General features: G+C 43.6%; 1 protein-coding gene across 1 annotated transcript in view; it reads left to right on the top strand.

Annotated features, from left to right (window-relative positions):
* Positions 1-13,806, top strand: part of DOCK5 (dedicator of cytokinesis 5) — a 202,846-nt gene that overhangs the window by 158,176 nt on the left and 30,864 nt on the right. The window contains 7 exon segments of the mRNA XM_027597925.2: positions 13-98; positions 2,301-2,460; positions 3,170-3,210; positions 3,851-3,941; positions 6,962-7,081; positions 11,659-11,748; positions 13,663-13,767. Of these exon segments, the coding sequence (XP_027453726.1) occupies positions 13-98; positions 2,301-2,460; positions 3,170-3,210; positions 3,851-3,941; positions 6,962-7,081; positions 11,659-11,748; positions 13,663-13,767 (693 nt within the window).

The raw sequence follows: 13,806 nt of genomic DNA, 5'->3' as shown, positions 1-13,806 counted from the left end.
CTCTGCTTTCAGTTTGAGAACGAGTTGATCACAAAGCTGGACCAAGAGGTGGAAGGGGGCAGAGGAGATGAACAATACAAAGTCCTTCTGGAAAAACTGTGAGTATTTCAGAAACAAAGTCTCAGGTGGATGCATCATTTAGCAAGGGAGAGAAGCAAATTTCTGCTACCCTTACAGACTAGTCGAGTAGTTCCAGAAGCACTGGGGTCACCACCACAAATGGTCCTCGGTGGGGTTAATGGAGTTTCCACCATCCACTGCTGACATTTGTTTGTCTGAGGGAGTCAAATGTCTGTGTTTTCCTGGCCAGCCGGCCCCTCGAGAACAGAGCAGATGGAGGAGAAGGGGGAGATGTACAGAGCAATGGCATTTTGCCCAGTGTTTGAATCGCTGAACTTCACCAAAAGTGCTAGTGCCTCTAATTATGGCTTCAAAGCACCATTTTAAAGGAGGAAGGAAAAAAAACATTTCAAGGTCCACTTTACCTTTAAAAATATCTTCTGCCCTATAGAGGGCCTCGAAGAACACCTGTTATATCTCCAGCCGGCTGATCTTTGCACTGCCCTGCCCACCTCCCCCACATCCACCATTTCTATTTCCTCCTGTGCTCACAGTATCCCCGCCACTCCCTACCCACCCACACATGCCCCGCGCACCCCTCCTGCCCTCTGAATTCTCCTTTGCACACATGGGATTACAACATAAAAAGGTGGTTAAAAACACTTGGAGGTTGGAGTTAGAGAAACCTTCAAATCTCGTTTTCACCATATCCCAGGAGCATGACTTTGGACCAGTGTTCTGACGACCTCTCCGATGGCTCTCTCTTTTTCATTCGCACGAATGGCGCGTACACTTTGGTATTGGTTGAGGATTAAATAAGGTGATGCGTTAGCACAGCATCTGTTACCGAGCCTGTGCTGATGGAGCGTCGCTGCTGTGGGTTTGTGCTGGTCACGGCTACCATCCTCAAGTCCTCCATCATCCATGGTGCTCACCACCTGAGCCTACTCATTTTGTGGGTTCTCTGAGCCTTTGTGATACTGACCAGCTGTGTCACCTGTTGATTGGGCATATGCCTCCGTCATTTTGTTGTCCACCTCTTTTGTGGGAGTGGCACGCACTAGACTATGCTTGGGGACAGGGACTCCCAACTCTGTTTTCTTTTTTGTTTTTTTAAGATTTAAGGAACCAGCACACTGGCTGCTCAGAAATGGAACTGAATTGATGACTCAACTATATTTTCAAGAACCAGAACTCTTATCTTATTTTGCTTTTAGTGGATGACAAGACCCATTCGTTGGTCTTTTTATCCTGTTTCCGTTAAGTCTACTTGTTTGAGTTTCAAACCTTCCCACGTTATCACTCTTGTAATTCAGATCTCGTACAGGAATTAAATGGAGAAATTACATACATATACACGTATATACACACACAATTTACAAATGATAAACTACCCTTTTTTTTTAAATCCCAATCTGATTTTTCACTGTAAGATCTTTTTTCTTCATTCTTCCTGAATCACTAACTCAGAAAAATGTGACTACACCAATCTCCAGTGTTCAAGAGTAATCCTAAAGTCTGGGCTAATTCTTTGAGCCCATTTCTTTCTTTATCTCTTGTTCGCCGAGATTTCTTCTTGTCAAATCCAAGAAGCCCCCATAGAGTAGCTTTGCTCTATTTGGGTCCAGCAGGAGAAGGTTTAGATCAAAAGTTTATCCTCAGCTTATTTACTTATAATTTTGCAATTTTGTTGTTGTGGCCTAAATAGCACTTTCATCTGAAGAGGAATGTGTGTGGATGTGCACTAGATTCCTAGGGTCCTCTAGACTGGGCACTGATTCAAGGCTTTCCAGAATGCCCACGGGATGCCCTTGAAGTGCTAGGCTTTAGGGAGAATAAAGACATAGGAAGATGGTCTCTTTCAGTTTCAGTAGAGTGATCAGATAGGCTACATAAACCTTTTGGGCAAAGGTTCTCATTTCTGTGGTATTGACAAAAGACAAAAACAAAAAACAAGTACAGATAGAAGTTCAAAGATGGGCATCGTGGGCTGGGATTCTAAGTGACAGTGGGACTTGAGCCAAAGCCCTGAAGACAATGTAGGACTTGAGTCACCAGGAGAGATCACCAGGAGGGTCGGCATAAGCGAAGCCGTGGGATAGGATGGCCTTACACAGAAAGGTGTGTGTCTCCTGGTCTGGCGCCACCTGCTGCCAGGACCTTGGACAGTGCTCATTAACGGTGCTGGAATGACAGACAGTATGCAACATGGGCATTTGTCTCTACCTCCACCCTTCCAGGCTCCTAGAACATTGCCGGAAACATAAATACCTCTCCACCTCTGGAGAAGTGTTTGCATTCCTGGTCAGCAGCCTGTTAGAGCACCTGTTGGACTACAGAACCATTATCATGCATGACGAGAGCAAGGAGAACCGCATGAGCTGTACTGTGAACGTGCTGGTAGGTGCCAGGCCCCCGGGTTGACCACCCCTGCAAGCATGGCTCAGCTCTCAGTAGGCACAAAGGTACCCTGGGGCCACCTGTATGGAGTCTATGTCCTGCTGAGTCCAGTTGGAACTGCTGACTCAGCTTTGGACTCAGATATCCGCTCCCACAGACATGGGGATGGAAAGTGAAACATAAGCTCTTGGCTCAACTCTTACTCGAAGGCCATCCTTCACCTTTTTCTCTCTCTTGTTTATATGTGGTTGCTTTGTTGTTGGAAATATTGCATCAGAAACTAGAGGAGGGAGTCTATGGAATCCTCATGGTGGTAGAACTCTGTGGTCTTGCCTTTCCCTAGATATATATAACCGGGACCACAGACCTCCGTTTAGGCTGCTATGCTTTGCTTAATATAAATGAAGAACCCCACTCCACTGACCCTTGAGAAAAAAAAAGACCATCCATTGACTTGAGTATCGGTTGGCTGTCTGTTCACTTAGAGGCCCTCATGTTTTTTAGATGCATGGTCCTAAAAGAATTCTTCTACTTATCTTTATCAATGGTCACTGCCTTTCTTTGTGGGAGTATTTGATAAAGGAAAACAATAACCTCTGGAAAAGTGACACTGTTGAAAAGCAAAAGTAGTGGTTTGGCCATTTCTGTGGCTAGCTTCTCCATAACTTTTGACTTACATTGATATTTTTGCCACCCTTTTTTTCGGTAGAATTTTTACAAAGAAAAGAAGAGAGAGGACATATACATAAGGTAAGCTGGAGGAGGTTTCTGCTTTTGCCATTTATGTCATGGCTTTATTATTTATTTCTTCGTAAGCAAATACTAAGTCCCAACACCATGCTTGCTGCTTTGAGAGACACCAGAAAGTAGGTGATCTACCCCCTTCCCCCAAAAAGGTAAACTGTTTAGACAGATAAATAAATACAGTCTGAGGGAGTGCATGGGGAGGATAGTGTTCGGATTCCAGGGAAGGAAAGAAGACTGGCCAGAGCAGTCAGGAAATGCAGCATTGGGCAGAGGCAAGGATCGACGGGTGCCTTCTGTCAAGGACCATCAGCCTGGGATGCTGGAAGCCCTGAGCATGAAACAGACTTGGACTTTAACTATATGCATTTCCTTGGGGAGAGATTCGATAGCTCTTACTAGCTTCCCAAAGAGGTCCATGACATTAAAAAAAAAAATTAAGCACCACTGCATTAAAGGAAGAGTATAAACTAGAGCAGATGGAGTGGGAAGAGAGGGCTAGAGGGAGGGGGAGACAGGAGGTGATGGATTCCTTCATCTGTGAGAAAGGAGGAGGGAGGGAAAGACGGGGAAGCAGGCTGCGGCCTGGTTGTGGAATGAGCTGAACCCGAGCGGCAGAGTGCCTCCTTCCTCCCCTTCTGACCAGGTACTTGTACAAGCTGCGGGATTTGCACCGAGACTCTGAAAACTACACAGAAGCCGCCTATACCCTCCTCCTACATGCTGAGCTGCTGCAGGTAAGTGCATCAGGGATGCCTTTTTCCATTGGAGGGAAGTCAACTGTCCAAGCCCTTTGGGACGAAATCCTGCACGCTTCATGATTTTGGTTGGGAAGGAGCCTTATTCAGGAGAGATCCTTTTATCCAAGAGCGCTCGTATGCCTTCTAAACAAGCACAGCTAATTTTCTGACCAAGATTGGGAAAATGTCAGTTATCATTTATTTAAAAATCCTCTGGAAGCAGAGCACAGCCTTATGGGCCTCCAGTAATTGACAGTCTGATTGAAAACACAAAATACACGTTGATTAATGTATGTAAAAAAACATTGTAGAACTGCCAAGAAATGAGTTGTAAATGAGTATAGCAGTCTTTCCTACTTATACTCTCTTACAAAGTCCAAGTAGTGTGCCATGGATATAAATACACCTATATGTTATGGATCCAGAATGATGCTTTCTAGCTCTGACCAGTCCTCTGATTTTGCATTCACGTATGAACTGTTCTTTCCATATCACAATCCGTGAGCGGCTAATAGACAGCTCGCACTTCTCACGGCAGTAACAGAAACTGTCATTCCCCACGGTGTTCTTGGATCCATTCCTACCCTCTTCTTTCTTCCCATTTTACTAAAGGTCACTTCCATCTAGCCAGGCGCTCAGGCAAATACCTGTTGTCATCTTTTATTCACCCTCCTACTTCGGGGCCGAGCTAGAATCGCAGACCTGTAGCATCCATGAACACCTCTCTCAAGGCACATACTTACCTTTATTTTTTTTTCAGGGTGGGAACGATTAAGATCTAGTCTCCGAGAAAATGTGAAGTTTGTGATACAGTATTATTGTCTGTAATCATCATGCATTAGAGTCCAAGATTTATTTATGCTCTGGCTCTACTTCATCCTTCAGTAACATCTCCCCCGAATCCCAGTAACCACCACTGTGCCCTCTGTTTTCATGTGTTGGGCTTTTCTTAGAGTCCATGTGGAAGAGCTATCGTATAGTATTTGTCTTTCTCTGTCTGGCTTGTTTCGCTTGTAACACCCTCAAGGTCCATCTGGGTTGCCCAGAATGGCAGGATTTCCTTCATTCCCGTGGCTGAATGACATCCATTGCATATTTATCCCACATCTTCTTTATCCATCGTTGGATGCTTAGGTTGTTTCCGTGTCTCAGCTGCAGTGAGCACGGGAGTGCAGGCATCTCTTAGGCCTCCTGATTGTATCTCCTTTCTATCCACTTTTCTTTACCTTCATTGCTGTGCCCTGGTCCATTGTCTCTCCCCTAGAGCACGACGGTAGCCCCCTGTTACATCTCCCTGTCTCCATTCTTGCCCCTAGCAATTCATTTTCTGGTATAATTTAATTTTTATACTAAAATAACACATGTGCATCGTTCTTAGCTTTGTCATTAAAAACAGGAGTCCTCTGCCTCACCACTTCCCAAGGCAGCCATTCACAATTCATATTCAAGTTCAGTGCACTGACAGGCTTATTGTATATGGGATGGTGGGAGGGCTTGTTGACCGTGGAATGATCACAGAGACTCCGGTGTCTCGGTGACGGTAGGTCTTTTCATCTGTGCTGCTCAGAAAGTTTAACTCTCTACGCTGGTATAAAGTATGAGGTGTGGATGCAACTCCCCACCCCCCCCCCCCCCCGCCGCCCCCAGCTAGCTACTGAATTTAGGGCTGCTGTTTATTAAGTATAGTCCGTATTTTCCTCCTTGGGATGATATTCCATCTTTATCATGTAGTAAATCGCTACACAAGGCAAGTCTCTTGCCAGATTGCATATACTTTTGCATGGTCTGAATGAACACTCTGTCTGTTCACGCACCAGGACCACACTGTTTTATGGTACGTTTTTACTACCTGGTAGTTACTCTTCATTGCTGTTCTTTTTTCAGAGTTTTCTGCCCTGTTCCTTTTTGTTTATTTTTCCATATGCACTTTGGAATCATGAAATTGAAACATTGATACAGGGAGAATTTCCATGTTTATGGAGCAGCATTTTCTTATCCAGAAACATAATAGGACTTTCCATTTGTTCAGGTCTGCTTTCATGCCCTTCAAGGGTGTATTAAACTTTTTGTATAGAAGTCTTACATATTCCGGGGCACCTGGGTGGCTCAGTTGGTTAAGCGACTGCCTTCGGCTCAGGTCATGATCCCGGAGTCCTGGGATCGAGCCCCGCATCAGGCTCCCAGCTCAGTGGGGAGCCTGCTTCTCCTTCTGACCCTCTCCCCTCTCATGCTGTTTCTCTCTCTCTCTCTCTCGCTCTCTAATAAATAAACAAAAATAAAATCTTTTAAAAAAAAAGAAGTCTTACATATTCCTTGTTATGCCTTTTCTTTTTAATTTAATTATGGTAAAATACACAGAACATAACTTTTACTGTTTTAACCATTTTTAAGTGGACCGTTCAGTGGCCTTAAGTACATTCACGTTGTTGTGCCTAGATATCTTCTCATTTGGGGTTTATTCCTGTTGGGGTCTTCTCTCTTCAGCATGGTTATCTATTCCTGGGAAATCCGTCTCTAAATTATTTCTGAATTTGTTAATTTTTTTGCCGCTGCTTAATTCTCTCATTATCCGTGATAGTCGTTCAGTTGGCACGCTTTGTGAAGGGATGGATTACGAAGAATACGGTCTTCGTACACGGTCATAGTTTTACCCCTTCCTTCCCATTTTTATACTTCAAATTTTTTTCTTTCATCCTGTTGTCTGAATGATACCTTCAGTGACCAGCAGTTGTGCTGGGCAGCCCTCTCTGCCCCCTTCCTGACTATTCACAGGAATGCCTCACATGGTTGCCCATTTGGTGTGACACTTGTTTTGAAGCTGGCATATGTCTTGTGAGGGGGGGAAATTTTTGTGTTTAATAAATAATATAAATAATATGGCCGAATCAAAAATATATACAAATATGTCCATGACTTTGATTGGCTAAATACTTTTTACATGGATTTCCTTTGGTTAATGAATTTAATTAATCAATATGTTGTGTTAATCTCTTTTGTTCCTTTTGTTTGTTTTTCAGTGGTCTGATAAGCCCTGTGTACCCCATTTGCTTCAGAGGGACAGTTACTATGTCTATACCCAGCAAGAGCTTAAAGAGAAGCTGTACCAAGAAATCATATCATACTTCGACAAAGGCAAAGTGAGTATTGGGCTATCTGTTTCCGTATTAGGGAAAGGAAGAAACTGACTGCAATGTTGCAGTGCAGTTCTTTTTTTTTTTTTAATTTTATTTATTTATTTGACAGAGAGATAGAGAGCACAAGTAGGCAGAGTGGCAGGCAGAGGGAGAGGGAAAAAGAGGCTCTCCGCTGAGCAGGGAGCTGGATGTGAGGCTCGATCCCAGGACCCCAGGATCATGACCTGAGTCAAAGGCAGCCGCTTAACCAACTGAGCCACCCAGGTGCCCCTGCAGTGCAGTTCTGATGCTAACTCCCCACAGTTAGCACAGTTCCCTCAGGTTAGGGAAATAGTCCCCAGTAAGACAGCCCTCACTTCAGACACCAGCCACGGTTCAGGGATCTCTGGGCCACCCACCCGTATCACCAACTGATGATAAATTGGGGGAGGGCGTCCTATGAATCCCTCAGATTTGGTAATATGCTGGAACAACTAACAAAACTTGGTAAAGTGCTGTGCTTACAATTACAGTTTTATCTTAAAGGACACAAATCAGGACCAGGCAACTGAAGAAACACAGAAGGCAAGGTCTAGGAGCATACCAAATGCAGAGCTTCTGTGTCCTCTCCCCAGGGGTGGATTCAGGGCACATCACCCTCCCAGCAAATTGATATGTTCACCATTAAGATTTTACTGGAGCCTCTGTGCATAGTTTTTGTTGCGGTTTCATTTGAAGGCTTCGTTGGTTGAATCTTTGGCCGCCTGAGTGAACTCAGTCTCCAGCAACCCTCTCCTCCCTGGAGGTCCGGCTGATACCATGTTGCTCAAGGCCCCGATCTTCTAATCCCGTGGGCTGCGGTTCTGGCAAGGCCAGCCCTGTTCTGAGACCACCTGGAGGCCCACTGTGAGTCCCCTCATTAGTATAAACTCTGGTGTGGTCTGAGGGGCCCATCAGAAACAACACAGACACTCCCATCACTGGAGAAATTCCAGGGGTTTAGAAGCTCCCTCCCAGGAACTCAGGACAAAGACCAGATAAATCCTTTATTTTCAAACAATGACTCATGACTTACTCTTTATTATTCCCATGTGTTTCTTTGAATTCTGGTACTTTTAGTTGGAGAGCAAATGAATAGATAAATTAGGCTAAAGAAGTCACTAAAGATCGGTTATGTTGAGGACACTTAACCCAATGGAGAATATAATGGGCAGCCTGGGGCCCCACTCTCCATAACCATAATTTCACCTTTTATTTTATTTTATTATTTTTTTAAGATTTTATTTATTTATTTGAGAGAGAGAGAATGAGAGACAGAGAGCACGAGAGGGAAGAGGGTCAGAGGGAGAAGCAGACTCCCTGCTGAGCAGGGAGCCCGATGTGGGACTCGATCCCGGGACTCCAGGATCATGACCTGAGCCGAAGGCAGTCGCTCAACCGACTGAGCCACCCAGGCGCCCCATAATTTCACCTTTTAAATCTTGTGAGTGCCAGGAGCTAGTACCATCATTTTCAGTGCATTCCCTAGAGATTGTTGGCCAGCCCCAGCTGCACATCCCATGCCCAGGCCACTACTCGCCTAACACTGTAGGTAAGAAGCAACCTAATTAATTGCCCCAGGGGCTCTCAAAAAGGCAAAATAAACATGTGAACTAGGCAGGAAGTTGTGGAGTCTCCTGTCAACTGGACAAAGCGTGTCTAGCTGAAAGGCTTTTAAAATGGGGGAAGAAGGTGGAAGGGGTAGGGGGAGGAAGATGAAAACCATGTGCTGTCCAAACAAAACAGGTCCTAGATTTGACTCACTTCAGAGGTCCGGAGAGTTCTTATGGACTGCCACTTGCAGCCACTGTTCCTGGTTTAGCAGTGGAACCTGTTGGTTAAATAAATAAGCCAAGACAGCCTTTGGAATGGGAAAGGATATTTGCAAATGATGTATCTGATAAAGGGTTGGTATCCAAAATCTATAAAGAACTTAATCAAGCTCAACACCCAAAAAACAAGTAACCCAGTTAAAGAAATGGGCAGAAGACATGAATGGACATTTTTCCAAAGAAGCCATCCAAATGGCTAATAGACACATGCAGAGAGATACTCAACATCACTCATCATCAGGGAAATACAAATTAAAACCACAATGAGGTACCACCTCACACCTGTCAGAATGGCTAAAATCAACAACACAGGAAACAGCAGAGGTTGGTGAGGATGTGGAGAAAGGGGAACCCTCTTACACTGTTGGTGAGAATGCAAACTGGTGCAGCCACTCTGGAGAACAGTATGGAGGTTCCTCAAAAAGTTAAAAATAGAGCTACCCCACGACCCAATAACTGCACTACTAGGTATTTACCCAAAGGATACAAAAATGCTCATTTGAAGGGACACATGCACCCCGATGTTTACAGCAGCACTATCAACAATAGCCAAATTATGGAAAGAGCCCAAATTCCAACAGCTGATAAATGCATAAAGAAGATGTGGTGTATATATACAATGGAATATTACTCAGCCATAAAAAAGAATGAAAGCTTGCCATTTGCAGTGACATGGATGGAGCTAGAGTGTATTATGCTAATAAGCAAAATAAGTCAGAGAAAGACAAAGACATTCGCTCATATGTGGAATTTAAGAAACAAAACAGATGAACATAGGAAAAAAGAGGCAAACATAAAACAGACTCTTAACTATAGAGAACAAACTGAGGGTTGCTGGAGGGAGGTGGGTGGGGGATGGGCTAGATGGGGGATGGGCATTAAGGAGGGCACTTGTGATGAGCACCGGTTGCTGTATGTAAGTCATGAATCACTCAATTCTACTCCTGAAACTAATATTACACTATATGTTAACTAACTGGAATTTAAATAAAAACTTGAAACAAAAAAAAATTTAAAAAATCATCATAATAAAATAATCATCGTAATAAAATAGCTACAATCTATTTAGTGCTAGTTACTGTTTTGGCTTATTTCCAGACTTTTTTTCCTAATTTAATTGTCCCTAAAGCCCTATGAGGTAGATATTACATCTCTTTTACAGATGAAAAACTTGCTCAAAGTCTTTGGTCTCTGTGCCCCTTGACCCTCTCAGAAATCACTGAGGATCCCAAAGAGCTTTTTGTCACATGGATTATATCTACTGATACTAAGAGTATACTTAGAAATTAAAACAGAGAATCTTAAAACATTTACTTACTTGTTCTCTGAACAAACTTTTTACTATTATATATCAATCATATTTATTAAAAATTACTATGTTTTCCAAAAAATTAGCGATTTGAGTGGCATTGTTTGACATGTTCGCAAATCTCTTTAGCATCTGGGAGATAGCGGGATCCTCCTATTTGCTTCTGAATTCAGTCTCCCGTGGTATTACACGTTCGGTAGCCTGTGGGAAACCCCACTGTATCAGAGCATGAGGACTGAGAAAGGCAAGTAGTATGATTATTACTAAGAAGATAATTGTGACCTTACGGACCCTGTGTGAGGATCTTGGGGACTCCCAGAGACCAGGGACCACACTTTGAGAAGCTCTGTGCCAGGCTGTCTTCCTGTTTCTGACATAACTAACTTAGTATTTGGTGAAATGAGGAGAGAGCTTGACTTCTTGGATACTGTTAACCGGCTTCCTGCTCCAGGCCCAGCTGATCTGGAACGGTTTCCATATGGCACGTTTCAGAGCCCTTTCCAGGGATCCTGGCCCTGAAATTTCAGAGGGGGCAAATCTGGCAAATGATGATTTTAAAAGACTGAATTTTTTTAAATGTTTTACAACTGCATGAACTGCTCATACATTCTTTCAGCAGCTAGACACAATGGAACATAGCACCTGGTTAATAAGAATCAAGTAGGAAATTACCAGGTGCTGTGTTATTAAGAGCATCTATCTAAAAGACATTTTGTGAAATACCAAAGTGAACAGGGGGTTCAATCTGGGATGCTAGCCTCAGATACCAAATATGTGCAGGAGGCTGCAACTTCCACGGTCATCAGTGCTTTAAGGAATTTTTCTTAAAATTCTCTTTGACTAAGTAGATAGTTTGGTCAGAAATAGAGAATCAGTTCTCAAAATTGGAGGAACAGTTTCCCAGATTCCACACAACAGAATGGTTAGCCTTTCTTCCGTTTTCCCCTCGTCCCAAACAACCTAATAATTGGAAGCGCATGCACATGCACACACACGTGCGCACACACACACAAATGCACACACACCCCAGAACCAGAACTAGGGCCCTCACTAACTTCCCTTCCCCTCCAACAAGACTTCAATGATCTCAAAACCCAGGCTTTAGAACTGGTTCCTCTCAGCTCTCAATGGTCTTTGTGCTTTGCCCTTTCAATACAGTATGGCTTTGTTTGGGACACATGGTGTTCTTCATGTTCTCGCAAACAGAATTACAGAACATGCCCCCTGGCAAAGCAGCAAGCTATAGTAGCTTTATCATGTCAGAAGAAAAGGTGTAGTTGATCCAAGAGGTGAGGCGTGGTGAGAATATCTGCAGAAACTCAACCCACCTGACTCCTTAGGTAACTGTCAGCATGGCTTTCCCAGACAGATCAGTGACTGATTGGTTCTCTGCTTGTAACCCTACTTTTCTTTTTCTGAAGATGTGGGAGAAGGCCATCAAACTGAGCAAAGAGTTGGCTGAGACTTATGAGAGCAAAGTATTTGACTACGAGGGCCTCGGAAACCTGCTGGTGAGTCCGGGTCAGAATATGTCAAGTGTCCAACAGAGGTGCTAAGATTTGTGCTCGTGAAAATGTTTTTGTACATTTGAGGAAGTCAAGATAAACGGTGTTCTTAACAGTGGCAAAGCAAACCTTGCTTGAAAGAAAAATGAAAAAAAGATGAGGTCCAAAAGCTGTTATCATTATTCCTCCAGATTATCTTTGATAAAAGGCTCAGGATCCTTGCCTACAGACCCTTCTCTCTTCTCTGTGCATTCTGTTTCCCTAGCGTAGGGACCCTCTGTATTCCTGACCCATCTCCTCTTTACCCTCTCAGTTACTCTGCCTTCTGTGATGCCTTCTGTGAACACTGTCCATATTTCAAATATTTTCTGACATCTTCTGTTCATCAAAATTACTTGCTCTGTTCTGTGGTCCACATCCTCAGGGTCCTGCTGAATGAATGAACTGCTAATCTTTGAGCCTTGTTTTGTTGTTTTTTTTTTTCCTTGTGCACATTTTAGTAAGTTGTTAAATGCTTCTTCTGGATCTTGAGTCTCAAATTTTGCCTCTCTCCTCCCAAAATGTCACTGGGCTGCTGTACTTTCACAGTTCTATGAACTTGTGTGTTATGCCTGGCCATTGGCACAGGTCAACTATTTAAAAACAATATAGCAAAACAAAAATCACCCTCTGAATGCCCAGCGGTAGGCCAACACACATTACATTTGATAATTTTTAGTAGTGGAATCACAAAAGGTCAGGTCACCCGTTGTCACGTAATAATACAGTTGACCCTTGAACAGTGCAGGGTGGGGAGCTTAGGGGCGCCAACCCCCCCTTCCACCAGTGAAAATCCACATATAGTTTTTGACTCCCCCAAAACTTAACTATTTATAGGCTATTGTTGGCTATTGTTGACTAGAAGCCTCACTGATAACATAAACAGTTGATCAACACATATTTTGTATATGTGTTATATACTGTGTTCTTATAATAAAGTAAGCTAGAGAAAAATGTTAAGAAAATTGAAAGGAAGAGAAAATACTCCCAGTACTATACTGTATTTATCAAAACTGTCTGCATGTAAGTGGATTCATCCATTTTAAACACATGTTGTTCAAGGGTCAAATGTAGCTTTTTTGAGGGGGTAGTTGTCAAGATCACTTTGAGAAAAGAACTTGCCGGTGTGTTGTACCAGCCCCTGCTATCACACACACAAAATCACTTCTTAATTTCATAAACTAAATGGAGCGGTTAGTGATATAACACATTACCCTACTAAGAAAATGTGCTAGAAACCTTCACCTAAATAAAGTAATACAGTCATGGGACCATTGTGAGAGGGGCCTAGGGACATGCCCTGAAGACCCCAGGTCTGGCTACCTATTTTGCTTTCTTTAAGGCTTACTCTTAGCCCTGGCTGGGAAACCTGTTCCCATGGGAAGGATTAAAGCTAGGGCTGGGGTCAGACACTGAAAAACAGAACATCACCACCACCTTCTGGGCACTTGTAACTGAACCAAGGACGTTAATCCAAACCACCTGCGTGAACCAGAAAGTTCTTTATCATCTTTTCTCATGTGCAACCACCCTCTGTGAATCTCAGAAAGGGCTTTTAACCTTTTAAGGGTCTTTGAACCCTCTTCAGGAAACTGGTGAGAGCTAAACACTGCCTCCCTCCACAGAGGAACGCACACACGCGTGCATCTTCCCGCAGGCAACTCCAGAGATTGCCAGACCCTCCAAGGCTCCTTCACGGACCCAGGTCCAAACCATTCGCTCCAAGAAAGGGATAACTTCTTGGGCCTGCAGGGTATTTTCCAAAGGCTTTCCATTTGCCTGTTGGCCCATGGGAAACAACAAAGCAAATAGTCTGATCTTCCCCACCCCTCAGTGGTGCCCTTGTAACCTCCCTGTGGAATGTCTTATTTTGTTTTCCAGAAAAAAAGAGCCTCGTTCTATGAGAACATCATTAAAGCAATGAGGCCTCAGCCTGAATACTTTGCCGTTGGATACTACGGTCAGGGCTTTCCTTCTTTCCTCCGGGTGAGAAACCTCAGGGTGGTCCTCGGAGCCATTAAGCCG

This window comes from Zalophus californianus, chromosome 2 (assembly GCF_009762305.2).
Source record: "Zalophus californianus isolate mZalCal1 chromosome 2, mZalCal1.pri.v2, whole genome shotgun sequence".
Classification (NCBI taxonomy): Eukaryota; Metazoa; Chordata; class Mammalia; order Carnivora; family Otariidae; genus Zalophus; species Zalophus californianus.
This window is presented reverse-complemented; position numbering and strand designations above follow the sequence as displayed.